This window comes from Trachypithecus francoisi, unplaced genomic scaffold (genome assembly GCF_009764315.1).
Source record: "Trachypithecus francoisi isolate TF-2019V2 unplaced genomic scaffold, Tfra_2.0 Lachesis_group10, whole genome shotgun sequence".
Classification (NCBI taxonomy): domain Eukaryota; kingdom Metazoa; phylum Chordata; class Mammalia; order Primates; family Cercopithecidae; genus Trachypithecus; species Trachypithecus francoisi.
In genome coordinates this window covers 54,235,357-54,260,396 of record NW_022681455.1, presented here as the reverse complement: position 1 = coordinate 54,260,396, position 25,040 = coordinate 54,235,357, and the positions used below count along the sequence as shown (strand labels likewise).

Sequence of the window (25,040 nt, the reverse complement as noted above, 5' to 3'; positions counted from 1 at the left end):
ATAAACATAAAATTTTGTGAATATATATGTATATATGTTTATACACATACATACAACATAAGTCATTGAGCCACATATATCCTCTCAGTCCTTAACATTTAAGGGGAAACCATCCTCTGAACTTCAAACTACCTGCTTCTACTTTTCTTTGCCTCAGGGCTCTTTCTGGGATTGATGCTGCCCCAACCCCTCTCCTCAACTAACGACTGCCAGAATTTCCCTCTTCCTCCCCTCAGAGAGCAGGGCTCTGAGCTGTGTGTCCCTACAGCAGCTCCCAGAGTTCCCCAGTGATATAAAGCTCCAGTTCCCCACAGTGGTCACCTGCTTGCTCACACACCCTTTATTATATGCCTCTCCTCCTTGTCTCAGTCCCCACTCCCCTAATAGGCATTTCCTGGAACTACCTCCCACAATAACTACTCGTAAGTGACAGCCTTCTCAGAGAAAACCAAAAGAAGGTGCAATCACCCTCATTATTGATTATTCACAGCAGTTATGTCCTTAAAGCCTCCATGAGCATGGAATTCGTGAATACTAAACCATTTCTCCTGGGGAAAACCTGGATTAGGTTATTGCAAGTCTCTGGTTACATTTCCATCAACCAATCAATAAATAACCTGTTTTATGGGTGTTGTTGTTTAAAGACACATATTTAATATATTATTAATTCATTAACACCAAACTCATGGCCAACAGTACTATAACTTAAGCCTAAGAGTAGCTTACCTAACATACTTATTTTCTCTTTAAGACACATCACAGCCTTCTTGAGCGTAGGAACATTAGAAAGCCCTTCAACACTGTGCTTAGCAGCCATTTTAAACAGAAAAATTACCAACAAAACACACAGAGATGCAAACAAAAACATGATACCACAGAGAACAGAGAAGGCGAAAAGGACAGGTTTTTTTTTTTTTTTTTTTTTTTTTTTTTTTTTTTTTTGAGACAGAGTTTCACTCTTATTGCCCAGGCTGGAGTTTAATGGTGTGATCTCGGCTCACTGCAACCTCCGCCTCCGGGTTCAAGCAATTCTCTTGCCTTAGCCTCCTGAGTAGCTGGGATTACAGGTGTGCGCCACCACACCCGGCTAATTTTTTGTATTTTTAGTAGAGACGTGGTCCCACCATGTTGGTCAGGCTGGTCTCCAACTCCTGGCTTCAGGTGATCCATCCACCTTGGCCTCCCAAAGTGCTGGCATTACAGGCATGAGACACTGCTCCCGGGTTTTAAAAGGGACAATTGTTTACAGCATGACAACAAGAAATAGAGCATTGCCTTGTTCAACCTGAGTTGGGAACATAGAAGATTCTAATTTTTCCCTCTTCTGTGAATTTCCACAAATGACTAGAAGAGCAAACACAATGAGTGCTGATTTGGGGTTACAGATAAATTTTAGTGAGTAGATGAACTCACAAATGTGGACTATTTTGGAGTTCCCTACGGCAAAGGGGACATGAACAGAAGAACAGAGAAAGATATGTAGGGCATCCAAGAGAATGGTTCTGAGATAGCTTCACAAAGTTCACCTTGCTCTCAGCAAGCAGGTAATAATGTTCTCCCATGTAAGCTGTAGGGACAGAGAAGAAGCTGACTTACAGTTGTTAAGGACACACCTTGCTAGTGAAGTAAAAATGATGTCACCATGTATTACTCGACTCACGGTTGTATAACAGAAAGGAATGAGAACACCTCAGGAGAAGGTCGGATGCCTCCTGCCTCCACAACCCCACCCTACCTATGCTCCCAACACACTCCATCAGATCTATGGAAACCGGATATAGCCTTCAATAAAAGAAATATCCTCAATTGAGTGATGTTATTCTAAATGAACTGGTAAATCTATAAGTTGATTCAGATTTAGTCTTTACTTGACGTAGAAATAATCATAACAATTCAGGCATCTGGGGCTCCTGGTGAAAAAGTTAGGTAATTGTAGAAATTGTTCATCATTAATAGATATTTACTACCTTGCCTATAAGGTGGGAAATAGCATATTATGTCACACCCTAGATAGACACCAAGACAAGCACAACAAATAAATACAAGATGATCTATAATATGCACGAGATGCCTTGACACAGCAAAAGAGTATAGAAATTGAAGGGAGAAAACAAATCACTTTGAGTACTGATGCACGGAGAAATGTCACAGAAGAGGAAGGATAATTTAACACGAACTTAAAGTACAAGAATGGTTTGTATAAGAAAGGAGAACATAGAAGAATATTTTATATGGGAAAATGCATGAACAAGTAGAACAGTAAGGAATTTCCAAGGCATGCCTAGAGGAAAATAAGAATATCAGTTAAGTAAAGTAAAATAATAATAATAAAGACTAGTGTGAAAAAATATAAGAATGCATTCAACCTGGTGAATGACTCAATATAAGGACAAAACAGAAAAAACGAAAAGCATAACAGATGAATCAAGTTTTAAGTTTGGGGTCTGAGAATTGTAGTTTTAATAACAGAAGTAGAAGAGCCAGTGCAAAATTAGTTTGAGACAAAATGAATGATGAGTTTGAGGTGACAACATGACATCCCAGGGGAAATGATAAGCAAGCAGCTAAAGATACGAAACTGAATCTCAGGGGAGAAGCAGGACGGGAAGTGTGGATTTGAGACTTATCAGTACTAAGATAATCACTAAGGCCTGTGAGTGAGTAAATAGCTAAAGTGAGGAAATTAGAAAGAAGAGGTAGAGGAGCAAGAAGTGTCCACAAAGAAAGCAAAGAAGGAGCAGTCAGAAAGTTAGAATGTGCGTATTAACCCAAGAGCAGAGTGAGGAGAGAAATGCAAGAGGAAATGATCAACTGTGTCAGGAAATTCAGCTGAATTTGCTGACAACAGGTTTACCCTTGGCAGCAATTTCAGTAGACTGGTAGAGGTGAAAGTCAGAATGCTTTCAAGAATGGGCTAAAGAATGAGTTTATAGAAAGGGAATGGAGATAGTGGCTATTAACCACTTTGAGAGAAAGAACATTTTGAAACTGATAGATTTGCAGCATCATCAAGGAAAAGGATGAAGTACTCCTTTTGTATTGTTTTATTTTGTTTTTTAGGCTCTGGATACAAAGGGGAGGAATCCAATGGAGAAGAATGGACGATTTTGGAAAGCAGTAAGAATGACAATCCCAGAAAGCTTAGTGATAATAAGACCTAACTTTTATATGTTTTTTCATTATCTTCAGTTACTTTTACACATATTTGTCAATTTTATTTTCATAATACTCTAATAAGGTAGGTACTATTATTATTCCTATTTTAAAAATGAGTAAACGGAGGCATTCAGAAGTTAAATGACTTGCCCAATATCACCATGTAAAAAGCATTGGGGCAAGAAAAAAACTCAGACAAAGGAACTAGAGGCATCATTTTCTTAAGTGCTGGGCTATCTCACTTTCAAGGATAAAAGAATTTTTGCAATCTATCCTTCCATCAAGGGCTAATATCCAGAATCTACAAGGAACTTAAACAAATTTACAAGAGAAAAAACAAACAACCCCATCAAAAAGTGAACAAAGGATATGAACAGACACTTCTCAAAAGAAGACATTTATGAAGCCCACAAACATGTGAAGAAAAAGTTCATCATCACTGGTCATTAGAGAAATGCAAATCAAAACCACAATGAGATATGATCTCATGCCAGTTAGAATGGTGATCATTAAAAAGTCAGTAAACAACAGAGGCTGGAGAAGATGTGGAGAAAGAAGAACTCTTTTACACTGTCAGTGGGAGTGTAAATTAGTTCAATCATTGTGGAAGACAGTGAGTCTATTCCTCAAGAATCTACAACCAGAAATACCATTTGATCCAGCAATCCCATTACTGGGTATACACCCAAATAATTGTAAATCATTCTACTATAAAGACACATGCACACGTATGTTTATTGCAGCACTATTCACAATAGCAAAGACCGGAACCAACCCAAATGCCCATCAATGATAGACTGGATAAAGAAAATGTGGCACATATATACCATGGAATACTATACAGCCATAAAAAGGGATGAGTTCATGTCTTTTGCAGGGACATGGATGAAGCTGGAAACCATCATTCTCAGCAAACTAACACAGGAACAGAAAATCAAACACTGCATGTTCTCACTCATAAGTGGGAGCTGAACAATGAGAACACATGGACTCAGAAAGGGGATCATCACACACTGGGGCCTGTTGGGGGTTGGGGGTTCAGAGAGGGATAGCATTAGGAGAAATACCTAATGTAGATGATGGGTTGACGGGTGCAGAAAACCACTGTGGCACATGTATACCTATGTAACAAACCTGCATGTTCTGCACATGTATCCAGAACTTAAAGTATAATTAAAACCAAAAAAAAAAAAAAGAAAAGAAAGTAAAAGGAATGACCCCCTTCATGAGGCTGCAAGGAAGTGAAGAAGGCAGTTGTACTGTTTTATTCCAGGATGAAAAGAAAGTACCTGAGCATCCTTATAGGATATGATGTTCCCAGTTATAAAGTTCCATCTTGAAAGTAAAAAAGTAAGGGACGGATTAGGATGAAGATTTAGGACATGAGGAGTTTGATGAAAATTTAGAAGAGAAGAGCGCACACTGCAGACTCAGCAGAAGAAGAATAAAACCTGTTGAACACCTATTGTAGCCCAGTTAAAGAGGGACTCTAAAGATTGGTAAGACAAGTTCAGCATGGTTGTCCAGAGGGAAGGATGGGAAGATTTGAGTTTGGAGATAGCCCAGTAGGCAAAGCTGTAAGGTCAGACTTGAGAATGATGTTAGGGTATTGGATAAAAGTTAATTAAATAAGAGATTATGTCTTACAATGAAAGGCATTAAGTTATTTCAATCAAAAAGAAAAAATCCTGATAAATTAGTATGCTATTGACCCAGTATCTAACAAACAATGTTTGTAAACATAGACATCAAATTGGTAATTCATGTACTTTAATAAGATAGTACAGATTCAAGACTAAGGAATTGAACATTCCATTAAAAATGTTGTATTCCTATCTTATTATTATTGCTATTATTATTTTGGTTCTGAATGGTTCTTTATTCAGTATCAATAAACCTCACACTCAAAAAGACAAAATCTATTATGAGGATTATGTGGACTGAAAATAGTTGTCCAACTTCACACAGCTTTTGATCTTCTCAGCCTAACTAAACAAAGGCTGAAATATGGATAAAATAGAGTCTATCCTTGCTGAACAGTTCCAGAAAACATTCTCAAAATATCAAAAGAATGAGCTATATCATGTAATTGATATCTGTAAATTAAATCATAACCTTATTATAGATGACAATTTATAAGAAAATGGTAATATTATTATCAGAATTATTAACTCAGATAACTAAATGGATTTCATGGCTGTTGGTAAATATTAAATCAGAAAGAATTTCAAATAATATGAAATAATTTTTAAAATATTATACTTTCTCTCATATACTTATTTTCTAGTCCAAGAGTGGGACACAAACAAAGGTCAGATAAATGTCATATTGAATGTTACCCAAAAACATTTATTGGCAAAAAATTGATATTATAAAATTTGTTTAATCAAAATTGATGATTCAGTTGCCATAGAAGCTATTAAATATAAAAATCTATTTTTTCCTTATGTAATAGTGTTATAGTGCTTGCTTTTAGATGACTGTTTGCATTTAGACAGGGTTTACCGACATTTTTTTCTTTAAAACTGCCTCAGGCTCCAAGAAGTATTATCCAACTACATTCTGGAAGATGATTTTAATTGGTTTCTAAGTATAGAGGTGTATTAATTGGAGATAGATATCTTGTAGAATAAATGCTTTTAAACAGGATTTTGAATTTCACAAAAAGATTTAATTAAAGTTTAATTGGTCAATTATTTTAGGAAATTTTCAGGGTCTGAGCATCTGTGCTAGCCAGGATGCCCTTAACGGAAGAGCAAAGGGCACTTATATGTAAGCCCCAAATAGTTTAACTGCTTGTTCCTAGAAAACATTTATGACTGAATTCCAAAGTCAACTATAAATATTTTTTACTTGTTTTGTATCATACACACTCAGACAGACAGACAGACACACACACACACATTTCAGGTACAAAACACTTCATTATTTTTTACATATCCCATTACTATACACAGTGAAGCAGATAGGTACATTTTACAGTAAAATGTGAACATTATTTTGCAGATACCCACAATAATTCTAAGTCATTTTTTGTCCATTGACTCTAATTATAAGTGCCTCCTCAACAAGGCACTGTACTTTAAGGAAGCTTTTTAGGAACACTGAACTAAGACTAGAATATAAATTAACAATGGCATTTTGTGAGGTTTTGAAAAATGTCTTGGAATTTCCACCATGGAGTTAGAACATGGAACAATGAAAAATACAAATCAGTGAATGACTCTGGAAAAATATATAAATGGTTATTATTTCGCAAGTTCAATTATTATCTGCTTATAAGGTAATATGCTTTCACACAAATATTTAATATTCTTTATACATTTAGATATTTAATATTTAAATATTCCTAACACATAAGTTTCCTCCACATTTAAGTTTTAAAAGTCAAGTGTAACGAGGGTTCACAGCACAGAATAATCCTTATTTTGGGGAGGAGTTCTCACCTTGTTGCATGCATTGTGACTGAGGAGAGTGTGAGAATTATCCTGTTCATCACTCAAGGAGAAGGACAGATGACTGAAGGGTCCTGGGGCAAGACAGTCAGCCTGTGAGAGGGTCTGTGGATGCAGCAGTGACTTAGCAGGAGGATAGAGTTTAGTCTGATATAAAGGATGGAGCGAGACAGCCTTGGGAGGGACTGTTACATCCTGGGGGGAAGAAGAAAGGCATAAGAGGATGTTAGTGGAAACAGTCAAGCACGTTTGGAATCAGGTCTATGATAGACATAGGTCAGAATCTCTTACCAGTAAGAAGAAAACTTCTTCTTATGAGGAGGTGTCCCTCATGAGACACCTGCTTTCAGTGTATATTGTGTGTCTCTTTCAAAAATTCCTTTCATTCCCCACCCCCAGCCTCTTCGGCAGAACAAAACAAGTGCCTGCAGAATGTCTCCTGAAGCGTACCAGGTTTATTTTTGAAAGTATTAAGGGGAGATATGTGTAAGGAAGAAGAGAATCCATCCAAAGGAAATCCATCCAAAGGAACATCGTCATGGAAGAGGTAGGTAGTCATGGAAATTAATTTAAAGATGCTTGTGATTTTTTTGTCTGGAAGAAATCAGGGAGTCACAGGGAGGGCATTGTGCAGAATATTAACATGTGAGGGCAGGGGTAGAAGTACAAGGTTTAGTTCATGACATAGTAAGTTTCGGAGTTGAGTTTGCCATGGATAAGGAATCAGGGAGAGGTGGGTCTGGAAAGAATGAATGAGGTCTTTGATTCTAGGCAATGTGTTGTTTTGGAGAGAAACTCGTGGTGCGACAAAGAGAGGAGTGCAACTACAAAGAAAGGAGGTTATGAGGCCTAAACTAGAGTGACTCTTTAACATGGAAACAGGATGAATGCCTTTGAGGAAGTAGGAACTACTACATGAGGCCATGAATTATGTGAATGGAGCAAGGAAATCAAAAGAGTGTGAAGTCTTGAGGCTACAAAGAAAAGTTGCAGAAAGGGCCTACATACAGGTATGTGTCTTCTACAAATCCAGCAAAACAAATATATATTATCTTATTTTACCCACTCAGCACAGGCATACATTTATTATTTTTAAAAGATAGCATCCAGCAAAGACATGGAATCAATCCAAATGCCTATTGATGATAAACTAGATAAAGAAAACATGGTACATATACACCATGGAATACTCTGTTACCATAAAAGGAACAAGATCATGTTCTTTGCAGAGACATGGATGGAGCTGGAAGCCATTATCCTCAGCAAACAAACGCAGGATCAGTAAAACAAAACACATGTTCTCCCTTAGAAGTGGGAGCTGAAAAATAAGAACACATGGATACATGGTGGGGGAACAACTCATCCGAGGGCTTGTCCAGGGTTGTGGGAGGAGGGAGAGCATCAGGAATAACAACTAATGGATGCTGGACGTAAGACCTAGGTGATGTGTTGACCCATGCAGCCAACCACTATGGCACACATTTACCTATGTAACAAACCTAGACATCCTGCACATGTACCCTGGAACTTCAAAGTTGAAGAAAAAATAAATACTTAAATTTAAAATTTAGAAAGATAACAGCCTCTTTACAATATTCTGTGTCTTGTTTGATTTTTTTTATTTGACAATTTTGGAATTGTTCTGTATCAGTACACGGCAGCTATTTGTTTTCTACCAAGACACATTACTGAATTATAGTACTGATTGTAATTGTCGTTCACTTGATTCTCTTAGAAGTTTTGGGTCTATCACGAAAAAAAAATCAGTTCATCTAACACAGTGATAAATTTGTCTCCTCTTTGCCAATTATTATAGTTTTCATTTCTTCCATTTGTCTAATTTCATTGGCTAATGCCTCTAACATTGAATGGAAATGAAATGAAAGCCATGTCAGTGGGTAGCTTTAATGGAACATATGCAGTAATTGTCCATTAAAGATGATTCTGACTTATAATTTTGTTTTATTTCTAAATCAAACATTTCATTGTTTTACCAAGTAATCAAATTATTAATCAGTGTGAAAGTGATTAATATGACAACTGAGTAGCAAACACAACACTAACTATGTGAGAAAAGGACAGTGTTATTATTGATAGTTGCAGGTGCTTAGGAAAAGTGGTTTGAACAGTCTCTGGTTTATATTCAGGCTTCAGTTTTTTCTTGGAGGTTGTAAAAATCAATTCTCAGGTTGTCAGGGGGCAAGCTCATGGTGATCCATGGAAAGCAACAGGTTCACCAAATGCGGTTATCTGGTGGAATCAAGTTCTATCCAGTCAAGAGGAAAATGTTAGCAGAGAGTGTGCTACTCTGTGTTTTGTGCTTCTAAGTTTACCTTTGCCAATCTCCAGCTCTTAGGAGTAGGTCAAACATGAATGTTTCTGTAGGATCAGATGCTGTCCTCACTCTATCCAGGCAGCTGGGCAGCGAGGGAGAGCAGAGTCTTACCAGCACTTGGACAGGCAAAAGAGAGCTAAGAACCTTGGCCAAGCTCACTTGAGTACTGTCAGTTGGTAATACAATACAAAGGTGAAAGGATTCTTGGTGGTGACAGCTTCAATATGTATGTTTCAATCTGTGCTAATTGCCTTCTATGTTTGTATACATTATTATCCCGTGATTCTCTTTAGCATAATCCTGGGTATTTAATTTGTCTCTCTCCCATGTTCGATCTCCTGTTTCTGTTTTTCTTTTCTTTTTTTTCTCTTTGAGATGGAGTCTCGCTCTGTCGCCCAGGCTGGTGTGCAGTGGCCCGATCTCGGCTCACTGCAAGCTCCGCCTCCTGGGTTTACGCCATTCTCCTTCCTCAGCCTCCCGAGTAGCTGGGACTACAGGCACCCGCCACCTCGCCCAGCTAGTTTTTTGCATTTTTAGTAGAGACGGGGGTTCACCGTGTTAGCCAGGATGGTCTCGATCTCCTGACCTCGTGATCCGCCTGCCTCTGCCTCCCAAAGTGCTGGGATTACAGGCCTGAGCCACTGTGCCTGGCCTCGATCTCCTGTTTCTAATAGCCTGTGTCTTACTTTTTTTTAATTTTGTCTCATATTTACTGGACCCTAAAGGAGCTTCCTGGGAAAATGGAGTATTGGAAGCCAATTTCCAATAACTTGCATGTTGAAAACTGACTTTCTTCTACTCTTACATTTGGTTGTTTGAATATGAAATTCCAGGTTGGAAAATAATTGCTTTCAGAATTTTGAAAGTACTATTATACTGGATTATTATATTGTCCAGCGTGGTTTCGAAGTCCAGTCATTTTGATTTCCGATTATTTGTAAATGACACTTTTTGTTGTCCTCTCCCTCTGGAAGCACACAGGATTTCTTTTTGTCCTCAATAATCCGAAAATTCCCCAGTATGCGCTTTGCCGTGGGTATATTTTCATCTACTTTTGTAGGAACTTGATGCCCTTTTTCTGTAACATTTTGGAAAATTTTCATGAATTATTTTATCATTTCCTTCTCCTTTTCTTCTCTCTTTCTGGATGTTGGACTTTTTAAGATAGTCCAATTCTCATCTCTCTTCCTTTTGCTCATCAGCTTGAGAGGTTTAGTTAAGTTGTCCTCTGTATTAGTTTGTTCTCATACTGCTATAAAGAACTATCTGATACTCAGTAATTTATAAAGGAAAGAGGTTTAATTGACTACAGTTCCACAGGCTGTACAAGAAGCATGGGTGGGAGGTCTCAGGAAACTTATAATTACGGCCAAAGAGGAAGCAAGCACATCTTACCATGGCGGAGCAGAAGAGAGAGTGAAGGGCAAGTGCTGCACATATTAAACAACGTGACCTCATGAGAACTGTTTCACTGTCATGACAACAGCAAGAGGGAAATCTGCCCCCATGATTCAATCACCTCCCACCATGTCCCTCCCGCAACACGGGAGATTACAATTCATCAAGAGATTTGGATGGGCACACAGGGCCAAACCGTATCATCCTCCAACTAAGGTGACCCAGGATAGAGAAGTTTCCCAGGAGTGAGACTTTTAGTGCTAAGACAAACTGTGGTGAGTTAGTCACCCCACCTCCACCTTTTATAATGCATTCTTTGTTTCCACAGTGTTGTGCTTAATTTCCAAGAGGTCCTTTTATTTTCCAAGTATTCTTTTTTTTTCTTTTTTTGGTATTGTGTTTTGATTTTATAGAGGCACTATCTTATCTATCTGTAAAAATATTGATGTTCTTGAGTTTTTCTCTCTAAATAGTGTTTCCTGTGTTTTTTGTTTGTTTATTTCTTGTTTGGTCATTTTTTGGGGTTTGGTTTTCTGTTCTTATTTCATATTGGAGGTCTTCCTTAGGTATCTGGATATCTTTAATTATCTGCTAATATTTTAGAGTCAGGAATTAAGAGCACTTTGGAAATTCTGAGCACATGGATCCAGCTATTTGAGTTTCACTGTACAGTGTAACCCAATCTCAATAACTCGAGAGCTTTCCTCTTTGTATTGGTCAGATTCCTCAAAAAAGACATTTTCAATCTCCTGGCTAGAAGGCAAAGGCCTGGCTACAAAGTGTTCTGATATGTGAATGGAAGAGATAGTGCATGTCAGGGTTAATCCCTCATAGCATCACTTAGTCTCCTGCTTTCAGAAGAGCTCCACTGCTCTCCACTACGCTGGGAGGCCCCAAGCCAGAAATCCTGTTTTCCTCTCTCCAGTCATGTGAATTATTCTCTTAAAATGGGAGTTAATCAGTCATAAAGAAACATGAATTTGGGGATAGCTACTTCTTAAATAGCTTTTACCTTATCTTCCTTTTTTCAGCTACCATTTCTTTACTTTCCCTTCAGAGGTATCAGGCACCTCCAAATCCTAAGCCTTTTGAGAACTCTAAGATAGAAATGGAATCAGTACTTGGCTTTCTCCCTGGCCAGCCTAGGATTTCGCTTTCTTGGGTTGCTATGTCAGTTTTTCCTCATCAGCATGTTTTTCTGCCTCTAAAATTTTATTGCTGTGTCTCCTCTTCTTACTTCCTATACTTGTAGATTATATCTTTATAATACATCTTTACGATAATTTTAAGGAAATATTGGAAGGAGCATATTTAGAGGCATTGTTCAATCCACCATCCCTTACTGAAAGTCCTTAAGAGTTCTGTTTTGTTCATTTAGTAAAGATGGCACTTAAAGTCTAAGGAGACAACTACATTATTTTCCACTTGCATTAAATCCTACTTGGTAAGGACACAGCATTCTTTAATGTTCCACTGAGTTCTGTTTCCTACTAAATTGAGATATCTGCATTGATATTTATAACTGAGTTGGGCTGAAGTTTCCCTTTCGATGCAACTTCTGTTGGGTTTTATAACAATGTTGCACTTGCTACATAAAATGATATAGAACATATCCTTGCATTACTATAGTCTACAACTCTCTGCTGTTAGAGTTGTAGTCATGGACTGCATAATGACATTTCAGCCAACAACAAACTGCATATATAATGGTGGTCCCATGAAATTGTAAGACATTTTTACTGAATCTTTTCTATGTTCAGATATGCTTAGATACACAGATACTTACCATTGTGTGACAGTTGCCTACGGTATTCAGTATAGTACTGTGCTGTACAGGTTTGTAGCCTAGGAGCAATAGGCTATACTATACTCTATAGCCTAGGTGTGTAGTAGGCTATACCATCTAGGGTTGTGTAAGGCAAAATCTATGATGTTTGCACAGAAAATAATTCTCCTAACTAGTACAGCCACTGTGGAAAACAGCATGGAGACTCCTTAAAGAACTAAAAGTAGAACTACCATTTGATCCAGCAATCTCACTACTGGGTATCTACCTAGAGGAAAAAGTCATTATTTGAAAAAGATACTTGCACACACGTTTATAGCAGCACAATTCGCAATTGCAAAATCGTAGAACCAACCCAAATGCCCATCAATCAATGACTGGATAAAGAAACTGTGGTATATATACACTGTAGACAATGGAATACTAATCAGCCATAAAAAGGAGTGAATTAACAGCATTTGCAGTGACTTGGATGAGATTGGAGACTATTATTCTAAGTGAAGTAACTCAGGAATGGAAAACCAAACATCGTATGTTCTCACTGATATGTGGGACCTAAGCTATGAGGACGCAAAGGCATAAGAATGATACAATGGACTTTGAGGACTTGGAGTGTAAGGGGGTCGAGGGATAAAAGACGAAATATATGGTGCAGTATATACTGCTTGGGTGAGGGGAACACCAAGGTCTCACAAATCACCACTAAAGAACTTACTTATGTAACCAAATACCACCCACACCCCAATAACTTATGAAAAAATAAAATAATAATAATAATAAAAGAACTCCCCTAAGGATGGATTTCTCAGAATGTATTTCCATTGTTAAGCAACACATAACTGAATTTGTTCCTTAAAAGATTGTTAGAATTTCCCTGGGAATCTATTTGTGACCTGGAACTTTTTGAGGGTAACTTCATTTTTTTTTTTTTTCAGTTTTTCTTTTGGTAATTGGTTTACTGGAATTTCATTTTTATATATTTCTAGGTATTTTTGCTCTAGAGTATTTATTTCCTATAGATTTCCTAATTCACTTGCATAAGGGTGAGAGAAGCAGTGTCATATTTTGTGTCCTCTATATTCTTAGTTATTTTCATGTCTATTTTTCATTTTGTATTTTATATTTTCTCCCTTTTTACTGATCTGTTTAGCTAACAGTTTGCTATTTTACACTTTTTTCGATGAATACATTTTAGTATATTTATGAGTTCTACAACTGTTCTGCTTTCTAGCTATTTATCTTTTTCTAATCCTATAAACTCCTTTTCATTTATTTTCTTATGCAAAGAATAAGGATTTTCTCCTTAAATAATGTTTCCTCTAAATATTTGTTTTATTTTTGTTTTTAAATTTTCCAAATTGTATGCTTACTTGGTTGGCCTTTATTAATCTTCTTATTTATTTAGCATTTTTACATTATAAAATTTCCTTTCAAGGACTATTTTAACTATATCTTGTAAGTTCTAATAGACAATAATTTGAAAAACAATGATTGTATTAGCTTATTTTTCCAGATAGAAACTTTATTTTCTATTTTTTCAAGTTATATCTTCTTTTTATTATTTTAAAGGGCTTATTTTTAATATAATTACAAAGTAATATAAGCTTATTATAGAAAGATCACAAGACATATGCAAGCCAAAAACACAATATTAAAAATACTCTCAATCTGTGAATCCAAAGAAATTTTTCAAAGACCCTTTTTTCAGGTGATCACATTTTGTGACTTCAAAGTACATTACAAAGCCACAGTAATCAAAACAGTATGGCACTGTCATAGAAGCAGACTATGGACCAATAGAACAAAAATAAATCTACCCATTATGGGTGGACAACTAATCTTTGACAAGGTGAAAGGATAGGCTCCTCAATAAATGGTGTGATGAAAACTGTATGTCCTCATGCAGAAGAATGAAACTGGATCCTTATTTCACACAATATACAAAAATCAACTCAAAATGGATTAAACACATAAACATAAGACCCAAAACTGTATAACTACTAGAAGCAAACAAGAAAAAAAGCTTCTGCTTGAGATAGTTGTGGGTAATGTTTTTCTTTGTTTGTCCATTTTTTGATTTGACAGCAAAAGCACAGACACCAAAGCAAAAATAGATAAGTGGGATTGCAACAAACTTAAAAAAATCTCTGTACGGCAAAGGGAACATTCAACAGTGTGAAAAGGCAACCTACAGAATATAGGAAGAAAATATTTGCAAACTATATATAAGACACTAACATGCAAAATATATATATTAAAAAAAAACCTCATACAATTCAATACCAAAAAAGCACAAATAACTCAATTAAAAAATGGGCAAGGGACCCGAATAGATACTTTTCAAAAGAAGATATGGCAATGAGCATATGAAAAGACCAACAGGTATATGAAAGGGCACTCGACACCACTAATCATCAGGGAAATGCAAATCAAAACCACAGTGAAATATCATACCACACCTGTTGGAATGAGTATTAGCAATAGGAATGAGTGTTGGCCAGAATGTGGAAAAAAGAGAACACTTGTACACTGTTGGTGGGTATGTTCATTGGTAAGTCAGTAAGGAAAATAGTATGAAGGTTCCCCCTAAAATTTAAAGTATGGCTACCATAAAAATCCAGCAATTCCACTTCTGAGTATATCACCAAAGGAAATTAAATCAGTATCTCGAGTTATCTGTACTTTCATGTACACTGCAGAACTATAGCCAAGAAATGGGAATAACCTAGATGTGTATTGATAGGTAAGTAGATAAAGGAAATGTGGCATAATACATAAATACATATAATGGAATATTTATCAGCCTTAAACAACAAGGAAATCCTGCCATTAGTGACAATATGAATTAACCTGGAAGACATTATGCTAAGTGAAATAAACCATACATGGAAATTTATATGTGAAAAATTTATACCTAACTTATATGTGAAATCCAAAATAGTCAAACTCATAGAAGGCAGAGGGTAGAATAGTGATTACCAGGGGCAGAGGGGAGGGGAAAATGGGTCAGTGTTAGTCAAAAGGTACAAAGTTTCAGCTACCAAAGATGAATAACTTCTGGTGATCTAATGAATGGCAATATTAATGTAACTAACAATAGTGTACTGTATATTTGATTGCTAAGAGGGCAGATGCTAAATATTCTTACCACAACAATAATAGTATAATAATGGTAATTGCATGAGGTGATAAATATGCTACCTTGATTGTGGTGATCACTTCACAATATATGCATGTATCAAAATATCAAGTTTTTATCTAAAATATATACAATTCTTAATTGTCAATTACACCTCAATAAAGCTAGAGAAAAAAGAAGAAAAACACAGAAATTTTATTCTGAATTTCCTCTTTCATCAACGTTTCATGAAAAAGCAAAATTTTCCATTTACAAATGTCAGAAACTTTTAATGTTTTCTAACTTTGTTATTAATTTATAAATATTTTGTGATCAGATAAATTTGTTTATATTATTTCCATCTTGGCAATTAATAGGCTTTCTTTTTTAGCTTAATGTATAGTCAGTTTTTGTGAGAGTTCCACAGATATTAAAAAGAGTAATATTTTGTTTTGTTTGCAGGATAGAGTCTTAATATATGTAAATTAGATTAACTCGGGATGATCTACTTTTACCTAATTTTTATTTAAACTACGATAAACTGAAAAATTGTTAACAAAATATTTTACCAATAATATATTTTCACTTTTTTCAAATCTTATCTCCTGCTTTTGCCTTATGAAGGTTGACGTTATATTTTGACTTTTTCATATTCTAATGACTGTATTTTCCTTGTAAATGCCATCTTTTAGCATTATAAGGGAGTCTTACATGTCTTGCTTAAGGAACTTTTAGCCTGAATTCAACCTACCCATTTTACAGATTATGCTCCTTTTTTTTTTTTTTTTAATATGTGGTAGGTACCTGGAATACTCTGTCATTTTTCAACTGTTCACTACACTTTGTTTTAAAAGCCTCAAGTTAAATATTAATATTGTTTGTTATTCAATTTGGAGGGTTTTTTTTCCTTTTGTATTTTATTTATTTCTGCAGCAAATGAATTTCCTGGATGAGACGTTTCTCCAGCAGGTTCATACAGGGAAGGGACCATTACCTGGGATTATCTTTGTGCCCAGGATTTGGGGTGTAAGTTGGTTTAGCCTTTACTTCTAAAATAATGAAGACTATCATCAGCTATACAGTACTTTCCATGGCAACTTGTCTGTGCCCAGGCTTCCACAGAAAGATAGAATATTAAACCAGGAACTTCACTTGTATTTTTCAAAAATGAATATTCCTAATGCATCTTGGAGTTGTTACTTTTTAAAATAATTTGAGGTAACTTGAGAATCTCTGAATGATCCCAAAGATTTTCATAGTCCTTCTCATGAAGAGAGTTTTATTATTGTAAAGAGTCCTCTACATGTGTGTGTGTTTGTGTGTGTATATCTCCTTTGTCATTATAGGTTACCTATAAATGTTGATATAACTGCAACCTCATAGTACCATCATTAATGTAGCCCATTGCTATTATACCTCCAGAATTTTCTCATAAAACAGTGCTTTTACTAAAGAAGTCACTTACTTTAGAGAACAAATTTTTTATTATTTATTTTTCCCTTAAGAATCCAAAATGTCACTTTCTGTATATTTCATATATTTCAAATGACACTTTCTGTGTATTTCATATTTAGAAAACAAATGTTATAAATGAGACTATTTTAAAATCTATACTTTGATCCAACTTCATAATAAAACTCCCATATTGGGAGTAATTGGCTCATTACTCACTTTTTTCAAATCTTCAAAGGTGTTTTCTATGCGTTTTCTAATGGCATTTAATTACAAAATTATAAATTTCAGTTCATCATTCTATTGTTATTACTCTGGAATAAATACTTCAGCAGGAAGAACACATGTATCCCCAGCTGAATTGGGTTTTCCATTTCTTCCCTATTTAGATCCTTCAAAAGAGAATTTTGTCATTTACTTCAGTAAAACTTTACACATTATAATATTGAGTACCTTGTGTCTTTAAACAGTACTGAAAATTGCACAGCTGCATGGCCTTGGATGCCGGTTTTGTTAATGTCTTATCAAGTATGATGCCATAATGCAATTAGTTAAAACTCAAGGCAAAAATATAAACTTAAGGATAGGTATATTCATAATAAAAGCAGATATAAAATTATATTCTAAATTGTTTTAATCATTTCAAAAAATAACCTACTTCTTATCAAATTCAAGTAGATTTTCAGGGTTTAAAATTGATACGTATGGCTGATGACAAGCTTATGCTAGACATAGATATGGTGTCACCTCTGCTATTTCTTGTTGCTTATGCTTGTATCAGCAGTGGTATAGTCAATCTAGATTATTTTGCATATTTTACAGAAGGATTTTTTTTAATAAAGTCATTTGCTTATTTTAAGATGACTATTTTCATTAAAAATAGTAAAAAATGATAAATCAATCGTATGTCTAGCTAACTGGGCACATACAGTGTGATAAGATACAACAGACTTAAGGAATGGTCAACTGAGGGCTCACTGTCCATCACCCCAAGTTAGAAAGGCCTGACACTTTTTTTTTTTTTTTTTTTTTTTTTTTTTTGAGACGGAGTCTCGCTCTGTCGCCCAGGCTGGAGTGCAGTGGCCGGATCTCAGCTCACTGCAAGCTCCGCCTCCCGGATTTACACCATTCTCCTGCCTCAGCCTCCCGAGTAGCTGGGACTATAGGCGCCCGCCACCTCGCCCGGCTAATTTTTTGTATTTTTTAGTAGAGACGGGGTTTCACCAGGTTAGCCAGGATGGTCTCGATCTCTTGACCTCGTGATCCGCCCGTCTCGGCCTCCCAAAGTGCTGGGATTACAGGCTTGAGCCACCGCGCCCGGCCAGGCCTGACACTTTTGCAGGGAATCTCATTTAGAATATATATGAGTTGTAACGACCTAGCACTCAGACCTACAAAGGAGACCCGTGTAAACACATATAAATCAGCAAAGCTTAGAATCTTTCTTGTTCTTTTGTGTTCGAAGTTGGCAAACGTTTTCCTGTAAAGTTCCCATTAGTAAATACTGCAGGCTTTGCAAACCATAAATCTGTCACAATTAATTACTCAATCCTAACACAGTAACATGAAAGCAGCCTTGAACAATAGATACATAGAGTCATGCCCTGCATAACGATGTTTTGGTCAGCAGAACATACATGTATTGGTGGTCCCATAAGATTAACATGGAGCTGAAAAATTCCTATTGTGGAGTGATTGACCCTGCCTAGGCTAATGTGTATACTTGTGTTTGAGGACAAAAAAAAAAAAAAAAGTTTAAAATGTAAAAAAAAAAAAAAAAATCCGGAAAATTTTAAAATAGAGAAAAGGCTTACAGTTTAAGGATATAAATAAAAAATATTTTTGTACAACTGCTCAATGTGTTTGTATTTTAAGTTGTGTTATTACAAGAGTCAAAAAGTTTAAAAAATTCAAGTTTATTAAGTAAAAAATTACAGTAAGCTGAGGTTATTATTGAAAAAAAAAATGTGGCCAGGCATGGTGGCTCACACCTGTAATTCCAGCACTTTGGGATGCTGAGGTGGGCAGATCACCTGAGGTCAGAAGTTCAACACCAGCCTTGTCAACACAGCAAAATCCCATCTCTACTAAAAATACAAAAAATTATGTATGATGGCGTGCACCTGTTGTCCCAGCTACCTGGAGGCTGACACAGGAGAATTGCTTGAACCCAGAAGACAAAGGTTACAGTGAGCCGAGATCGCATCACTGCCCTCCAGCCTGGGCAAGAGAGCAAGACTCCATCTCAAAAAATATATAATTAATAAATTTAGTGTAGTCTAAGTGTTTCTAAAATCTACAATAATGTACAAGTAATGTCTGAGGCCTTCACATATACTCACCACTCATTGATTAACCCAGAGCAACCTCCATTCATGGTAAGTGCACTATACGGGTGTTCCTTCTTTTATCTTTTATATTGTATTTTCACAGTACACTGTCTATGATCAGATATGTTTAGATACACAAATATTTACCATTGTGTTACAATTGCTTACAGTATTCAATACAGTAATACGCTGTACAGGTTTGTAGCCCAGCAGCAATAGCCTATACCACATAGCCTGGGTGTAGTGGGCAACACCGTCTAGATTTGTGTAAGTACCTTCTGGTGTTAGCACAACGACAAAATCACCTAAAGATGCATTTCTCAAAACATATTCCCATTGTTAAGTGGCACATAACTGAAATAGGCAAGGCTGTGTTTCAATAATACTTTATTTATACAAACATTGGTGAGCCAGGTTTGACCCACAGACCATAGTTTGTGACCTCTGTTTGAGATTTGTTTCAAAACACACTAATGACATCTCTATCATGTCTAATCTGTGCCCTATTTCCACCCCACTGAATTATATTGAGGTTAGTACCTAATACTTTAGAGATCACTATTCTAAATGATTCTTGAAAATAAACATCACTCTATCCTGCTTTAGTATGCAATATATGAATCTTTCAATGTTCTAGTTTTTGGCAGATGTACAGGGATTATAAAACAGTCTTGGACATGTTTCTATCAATGAGATAGGTAACATAGTTATTTCTAATAAAATGCTTTAGACATTTTTCAGTCACTTGAGAATTGTCCTCTTTCAATGTAAATATACATAGAACTAATTTTTCAAAAAAAGGCTTTACTGAGGACCTGGATTTTTGAAAAGAATTAATTATTTTTGTTGTTGATACTATCATATTCTACAAAACTTCAAGAAGACAGGAACTTATGAAGCAAGTAATATCTTTGTTCATTAGAGAAAAATTAGCAGACAAATATGCAGTGAATAAATTAATTTAGCTCTGCTTAACTGACAGACACATCAGAAAATTAGTGTTATAGCCATATCTGATGCATTTGGTGCTCTAGAAAAAGCCTACTTTCTACTCAACCATCAAATCATACTGTTTAACTTCAAAAGCTGTTTTCATTGCAACATCAAAGGCATTTTAAGGCATTTTGAGCTCTTCTCATTAAAGCCTGCACATCTGAGATGTTTTTGTTCCATCCCGGCATTTTAAAGTCACTTCCTTTCCTGTGGTTTGGAAGTGAAGGGTGCAAATCCACTTTCTCTTCACTCATACTGTCCCCTCTTCACACTGTAGTTTTTGGTCTGAGTACAAGACACCTTTGTGAACTCAGAGTACCATAGGTAAAATTACTGGAGCCTTTCACTCCATCCTGTCTTCCATCTTCCCACCTCTTTGGTAAAGCAACATTTATTTTTAAATGCAGCATTTATTTTCAGCTTTCCTTTGCTGTCTAGAACCTATAACAATTTAAAATCAGAGCCACGGCATTTTTGCTACATTTTTAATTTAAATCAACACCTTGTTAATAAAATCATGAAAAGTAGTAATATTTTCTTAAAGAGCAACCCCTTTATCTAAAGACATTTCAACACTTTACAGACAGCATCACAGAAACCTCATGTTACTAAGAAATAAGAGATTCTGATGATCTACATTTCACTAAGACAAAGCCAATATAAATTGGTTTTGATTATATGGCATATCTTCTTGCTTAGAAACCCAAATTTTGGAGAATCCATATGCATTTTTAAAACACGTATTTAAAGCAACACATCTATTTTGAATCCTGATTTGAACCAAGAAAACTCGAACTTGTGAAGTATGAAAAATTTAGCATATGCTTAGCTATTTGAAATCCTCTATATAAAAAAGATTTTTAATAATCACAACATAATTTCAAAGATAGAATTCGGATAACTTAGGGCTTAAAGTGTATGGTTGTCTGACAGCGAGTTTCACAGAGCAGATGGCATGGATCAGCATGGAAGTATCTGATGGAGGTACACTCAAGGGAAAAGAAAGAAAGCTACTCCATAATCAATCACAGTGAGCAGCAGAGGACTACAATGCTGAGTTTTATGTTTTTCTATACATATAGTTTGATTCTGGTCTTTCATTTCCCATCTGGAGGTGTTTAGGAGACAGGAGCAATTAAAATTGAAGAAGTAAAAAAAAAAAAAAAAAAAAAAAAAACATAAAAAATAGGCTTCTACAATTGTTCATAATGGAAGAGAGAAAGAAGACAATATATTCAATTGACCCTTTAGCAGGAAATCAACTCCTTTCTTCCAAAATTGCAGTGATTCTAAAGGAAATGATAACAAGAAACATTTAAGTGTTTAGAGCCCTTTGATAGTGAATACTTCATTTAACCATTGCAGTAAAATATCATTGTTAACAAGTAGATATGTAAACAACTGAAGTGTCTGTTGATGGATAAATGAATAAATAAAACGTGTTAAACAATGAAATATTATTCAGCCTTAAAAAGAAAGAAATCCTGCCCTTTTCAATAACATGAATGAACTCCAAAGATATTACGCCAAGTGAAATGAGCCAGTCACAAAAGGAAAAATATTGCATGATCTCACTTTAGTGGAATCTAAAATAGTCAGAATTACAGAAGCAAAGAGTAGAATGGTGGTTGCCAGAGGTTGGAATGGACATTTGGTTGAAATGGATGTTTTATTGTTTTGAATCTATTATCGTCTTAATAAGGGATTTAAGTGAAAAGGAAAACTGGTGTTTAAAGGGTATAAACATTCAGTTATCAAAGGAATAAGTTCTGGAGAGCTAATGTATAGCATGGTGACTACAGTTAATAATATTTTACTTTTTACTTGAAAGTTGCTGAGAATAGATCTTATGTGTCCTCATCTCTTCTCCCATATACATACACAGAGTAACTAGTACGTTAATAGTTACACTGATTAATTTGATTGTGGTAATCATTACACAATGTACACATATATCAAATCATCACATTTTACACCTTAAATATGTATAATTTTTGTCAATTATACCATAATAAAGATGAAAGCACTTGGAAAAAATTTAAAGAAATTATACTTTAAAAAATCACAAATATACATTAGTATGGGTTCCATTAGAAATGGTGATTAGTAGCCCCATTTTTGTAGGATAAAATCAGTTCAGTAAGGACTGGTTTTTTTCAAAAATCACAAGAGCCTATGTTGTTGCTATTGAATTCTATCATCGTCTTTTTCTCTTTTTCAGGAAATAGGAAAATCAAAGGCTACAGTAACTAGCCACCAGGATAGGGTTCCTCAATGATCAGAGGACCCAAGGACCAGACGTGTCACCTCTGTTGCAGTAGGAGGCCACAGAATGTGCAACCTGAGTGTTAAGTGGACAGCTTTGAGTGAGGAAGTACACAGGGTGCAGAAAAGGTCACAAATAGGAGCAAAAAGACAGAGACCAAGGTCCAGAATATTGAGAACTTACTAGAATCTAAGCTCCATGAGGGAGGGATATTGTCTGCTTTATTTCCTGGGGAATCACCCAGGCCTGTTGCAGATCCTGGTACAAATGTTAAATGCCTGAATATTAAGTGTAAAGGAAAGGAGCTAAGTAGACAGAGAAGTAGCAGCACCATTCAGCATAAAACCACAGCACGCACTACTCAGCACTGCGGAAACCACATGCTTGTAAATGTTTTCTAGTTTTGTCTTTCTCATAGTCCTGTGTTCTGTGTTCCTTCTGTCAACCCAGGCAGCTAAAGATTAATTCCATCCTCGTGTTTCTGGATTAAAATGTTAAAGCAGAATTGAAAAAAGTAAGGAAAAAGTAGAGTTTGGGTTTCAAAATAGATTTTGGAAACCCATGGCAGAGTTAATACTTTGACCAAAAATAAATAAATACATAAATAAATTGGGTTTCAAAAGCCTAGGACCTAGGACATCAAAACTCTGGAAAAGAACATAATTAATCAGAGTACGAATGTGTGAACTGTGCTGGGACTGAGAGCAGGCGGATGGAGGGAATGGAGGAAAACAAGAAGATCAGAAGCCTCAGTAGCACTAGGCAAGGTCCCTGTGACCACTGTCAGCACTGAGCTGACTCCCAGGGTGGAAGTGGTGGTGGTGAAGATAATCCATGATAAATCTGGGGAATAAGAGATTAGAGAGAATTTTTCCAGCAATTGCCAAGTAAATCTAGAATAAATGGACCAATTCACAAGTTCCCCTGTGACTAGTCTGGTGCGGAAATCATAGACTAGAAATGGCTGCTGGGTGTGTCTTAACAGAAAGCCTTTTACAAAGGGGACTTTTACAGAGGGGACTCGGACAGATGTCATTTTGAGACATCTCAAAGGAGATTTTCAAAAACTAGCTGGATTTTAAAACTGTAAGAGATGCTCGGAGCGTAAGAGCTGTTCCATTTCAGAGAATGGCAGAAAATTATACTAAGTGAATAAATGTAAGTTGCTTGAAAATGTGTTACTTGACTGCTGCCTGCAGATTTGTGACTTACTGTAAAGAAATAGGATTATCTTTATGAAAGCACATAAAAAATAAATGGCTATGGTCTTCTTCATTCCTATGGCAGTCGGGTAGTCAAAGTACCATATCTTTGTTAGGAAAAGAGAATAGACCCTGGTTTTATTATTTTGGTGTAACATTTTCAAGTGGAGATACAATGCATATAAACATCAGCTAATGACTTTATTGATTCAAAAAGCATGTAGATATCTTTGAATTTAAAAAAAACTTTCACAATTTTGAAATTCTAAACAGATTCATACATACAAGACATGCTGGGGTTTTTTTGTTTTATTTTGTTTGTTTGTTTGTTTTTCTGAGACGGAGTCTCACTCCATTGCCCAGACTGTAGTGCAGTGGCAGTGGCGCCATCTCGGCTCACTGCAACCTCCACCTCCCGAGTTCAAGCAATTCTCCTGCCTCAGCCTCCCAGGTAGCTGGGATTACAGGCATGTACCACCATGCGCGGCTAATTTTTGTATTTTTAGTAGAGACAGGGTTTCACCATGTTGGTCAGGCTGGTTTGGAACTCCAGACCTCAGTTGATCCACCCACCTTGGCCTCCCAAAGTGCTGGTATTATAAGCGTGAGCCAGCAAGCCTGGCCTGAGATATGCTTTTATTATAGCATTACAACTTTTTGGTGTTACAAAATCTATACATTTAGACACATCAAATGAAGCGTTTATATTGTTCACATTTAAGGAGTATTATATTTTGAAGTGATCTTACAGTTTTTAATATATTGACCTTTTGTTCTTTTGAATCTATTATTGTTTTAACAAGGGATTTAAGTGAAAAGTTTGATGTTCTACAACTAAATTATTTTCTTATACAGAGCCTTTGTAAGTCCCACATCACTTCCCAGAGAGAGATTTAAAAGGCAAAAATTATCCCCAAAGTTTATTGCAAGGATTAACCCAGAGTCTTTTATAATTATGAAATACATGAATGAAACATGGTGTCCTCTGCGCTCAAAGAATGCTGAGACAGTAAATCCAGAAACAGGGAAGTGCAAAGGCATGTTCACTTTCATTAATAAAAGTATCTTCATTTAAATTTTAGGTTGCCTAGTTAGGCTTCTTATTCAGTATATTTGCAGCAGAAATAGTTGACAAATCTACCAATGTGAAAAAGCAATAAAAAGTAACTTAAGTAGCAAATGCCAAGACCCTTTAAAAAACTACTAAGTATGTATGTGTGTGTATTTAGTCATCTTTTGCATACACACATATATTTAATTTTGAAAATAAATTATCTCTTAGGGGTTTTAATTTAAGGCAAAGCAAAACAAAAATATAGTTATTCAAAGGGAAATAGTGGCAATAAATCATATTGATGATTTTGCAATACAAATAGGAAGTGAATAGAAACTGACTTTTAAAGAAAGGGGAAAAAAATAGTCTCTACCCCAGATTGCTCTATCCAAATGGCAGGGGCAAGGGCAAGCCTGTGCTCATGCACACACACACACAAGCACATCATAGTAAACCCTATAGAGGTGGGTATTTGTCATGATGTTGACTTCAACA

At 35.9% G+C, this 25,040-nt stretch overlaps 1 protein-coding gene across 12 annotated transcripts in view; it reads right to left on the bottom strand.

Annotated features, from left to right (window-relative positions):
• The window catches only part of MLIP (muscular LMNA interacting protein), a 262,957-nt gene that overhangs the window by 28,447 nt on the left and 209,470 nt on the right, over nt 1-25,040 (bottom strand). For 9 of the 12 annotated variants that reach the window (XM_033217477.1, XM_033217478.1, XM_033217487.1 and 6 more), the window contains one exon: nt 6,603-6,806. The exons of 2 other annotated variants lie outside the window; for them this stretch is intronic. In XM_033217477.1, coding sequence (XP_033073368.1) covers nt 6,603-6,806 — 204 coding nt within the window. Of the gene's footprint in view, nt 1-6,602; nt 6,807-19,400; nt 22,365-25,040 lie in introns of those variants that run through there. One more of the 12 variants, XM_033217483.1, reaches the window with a different exon arrangement.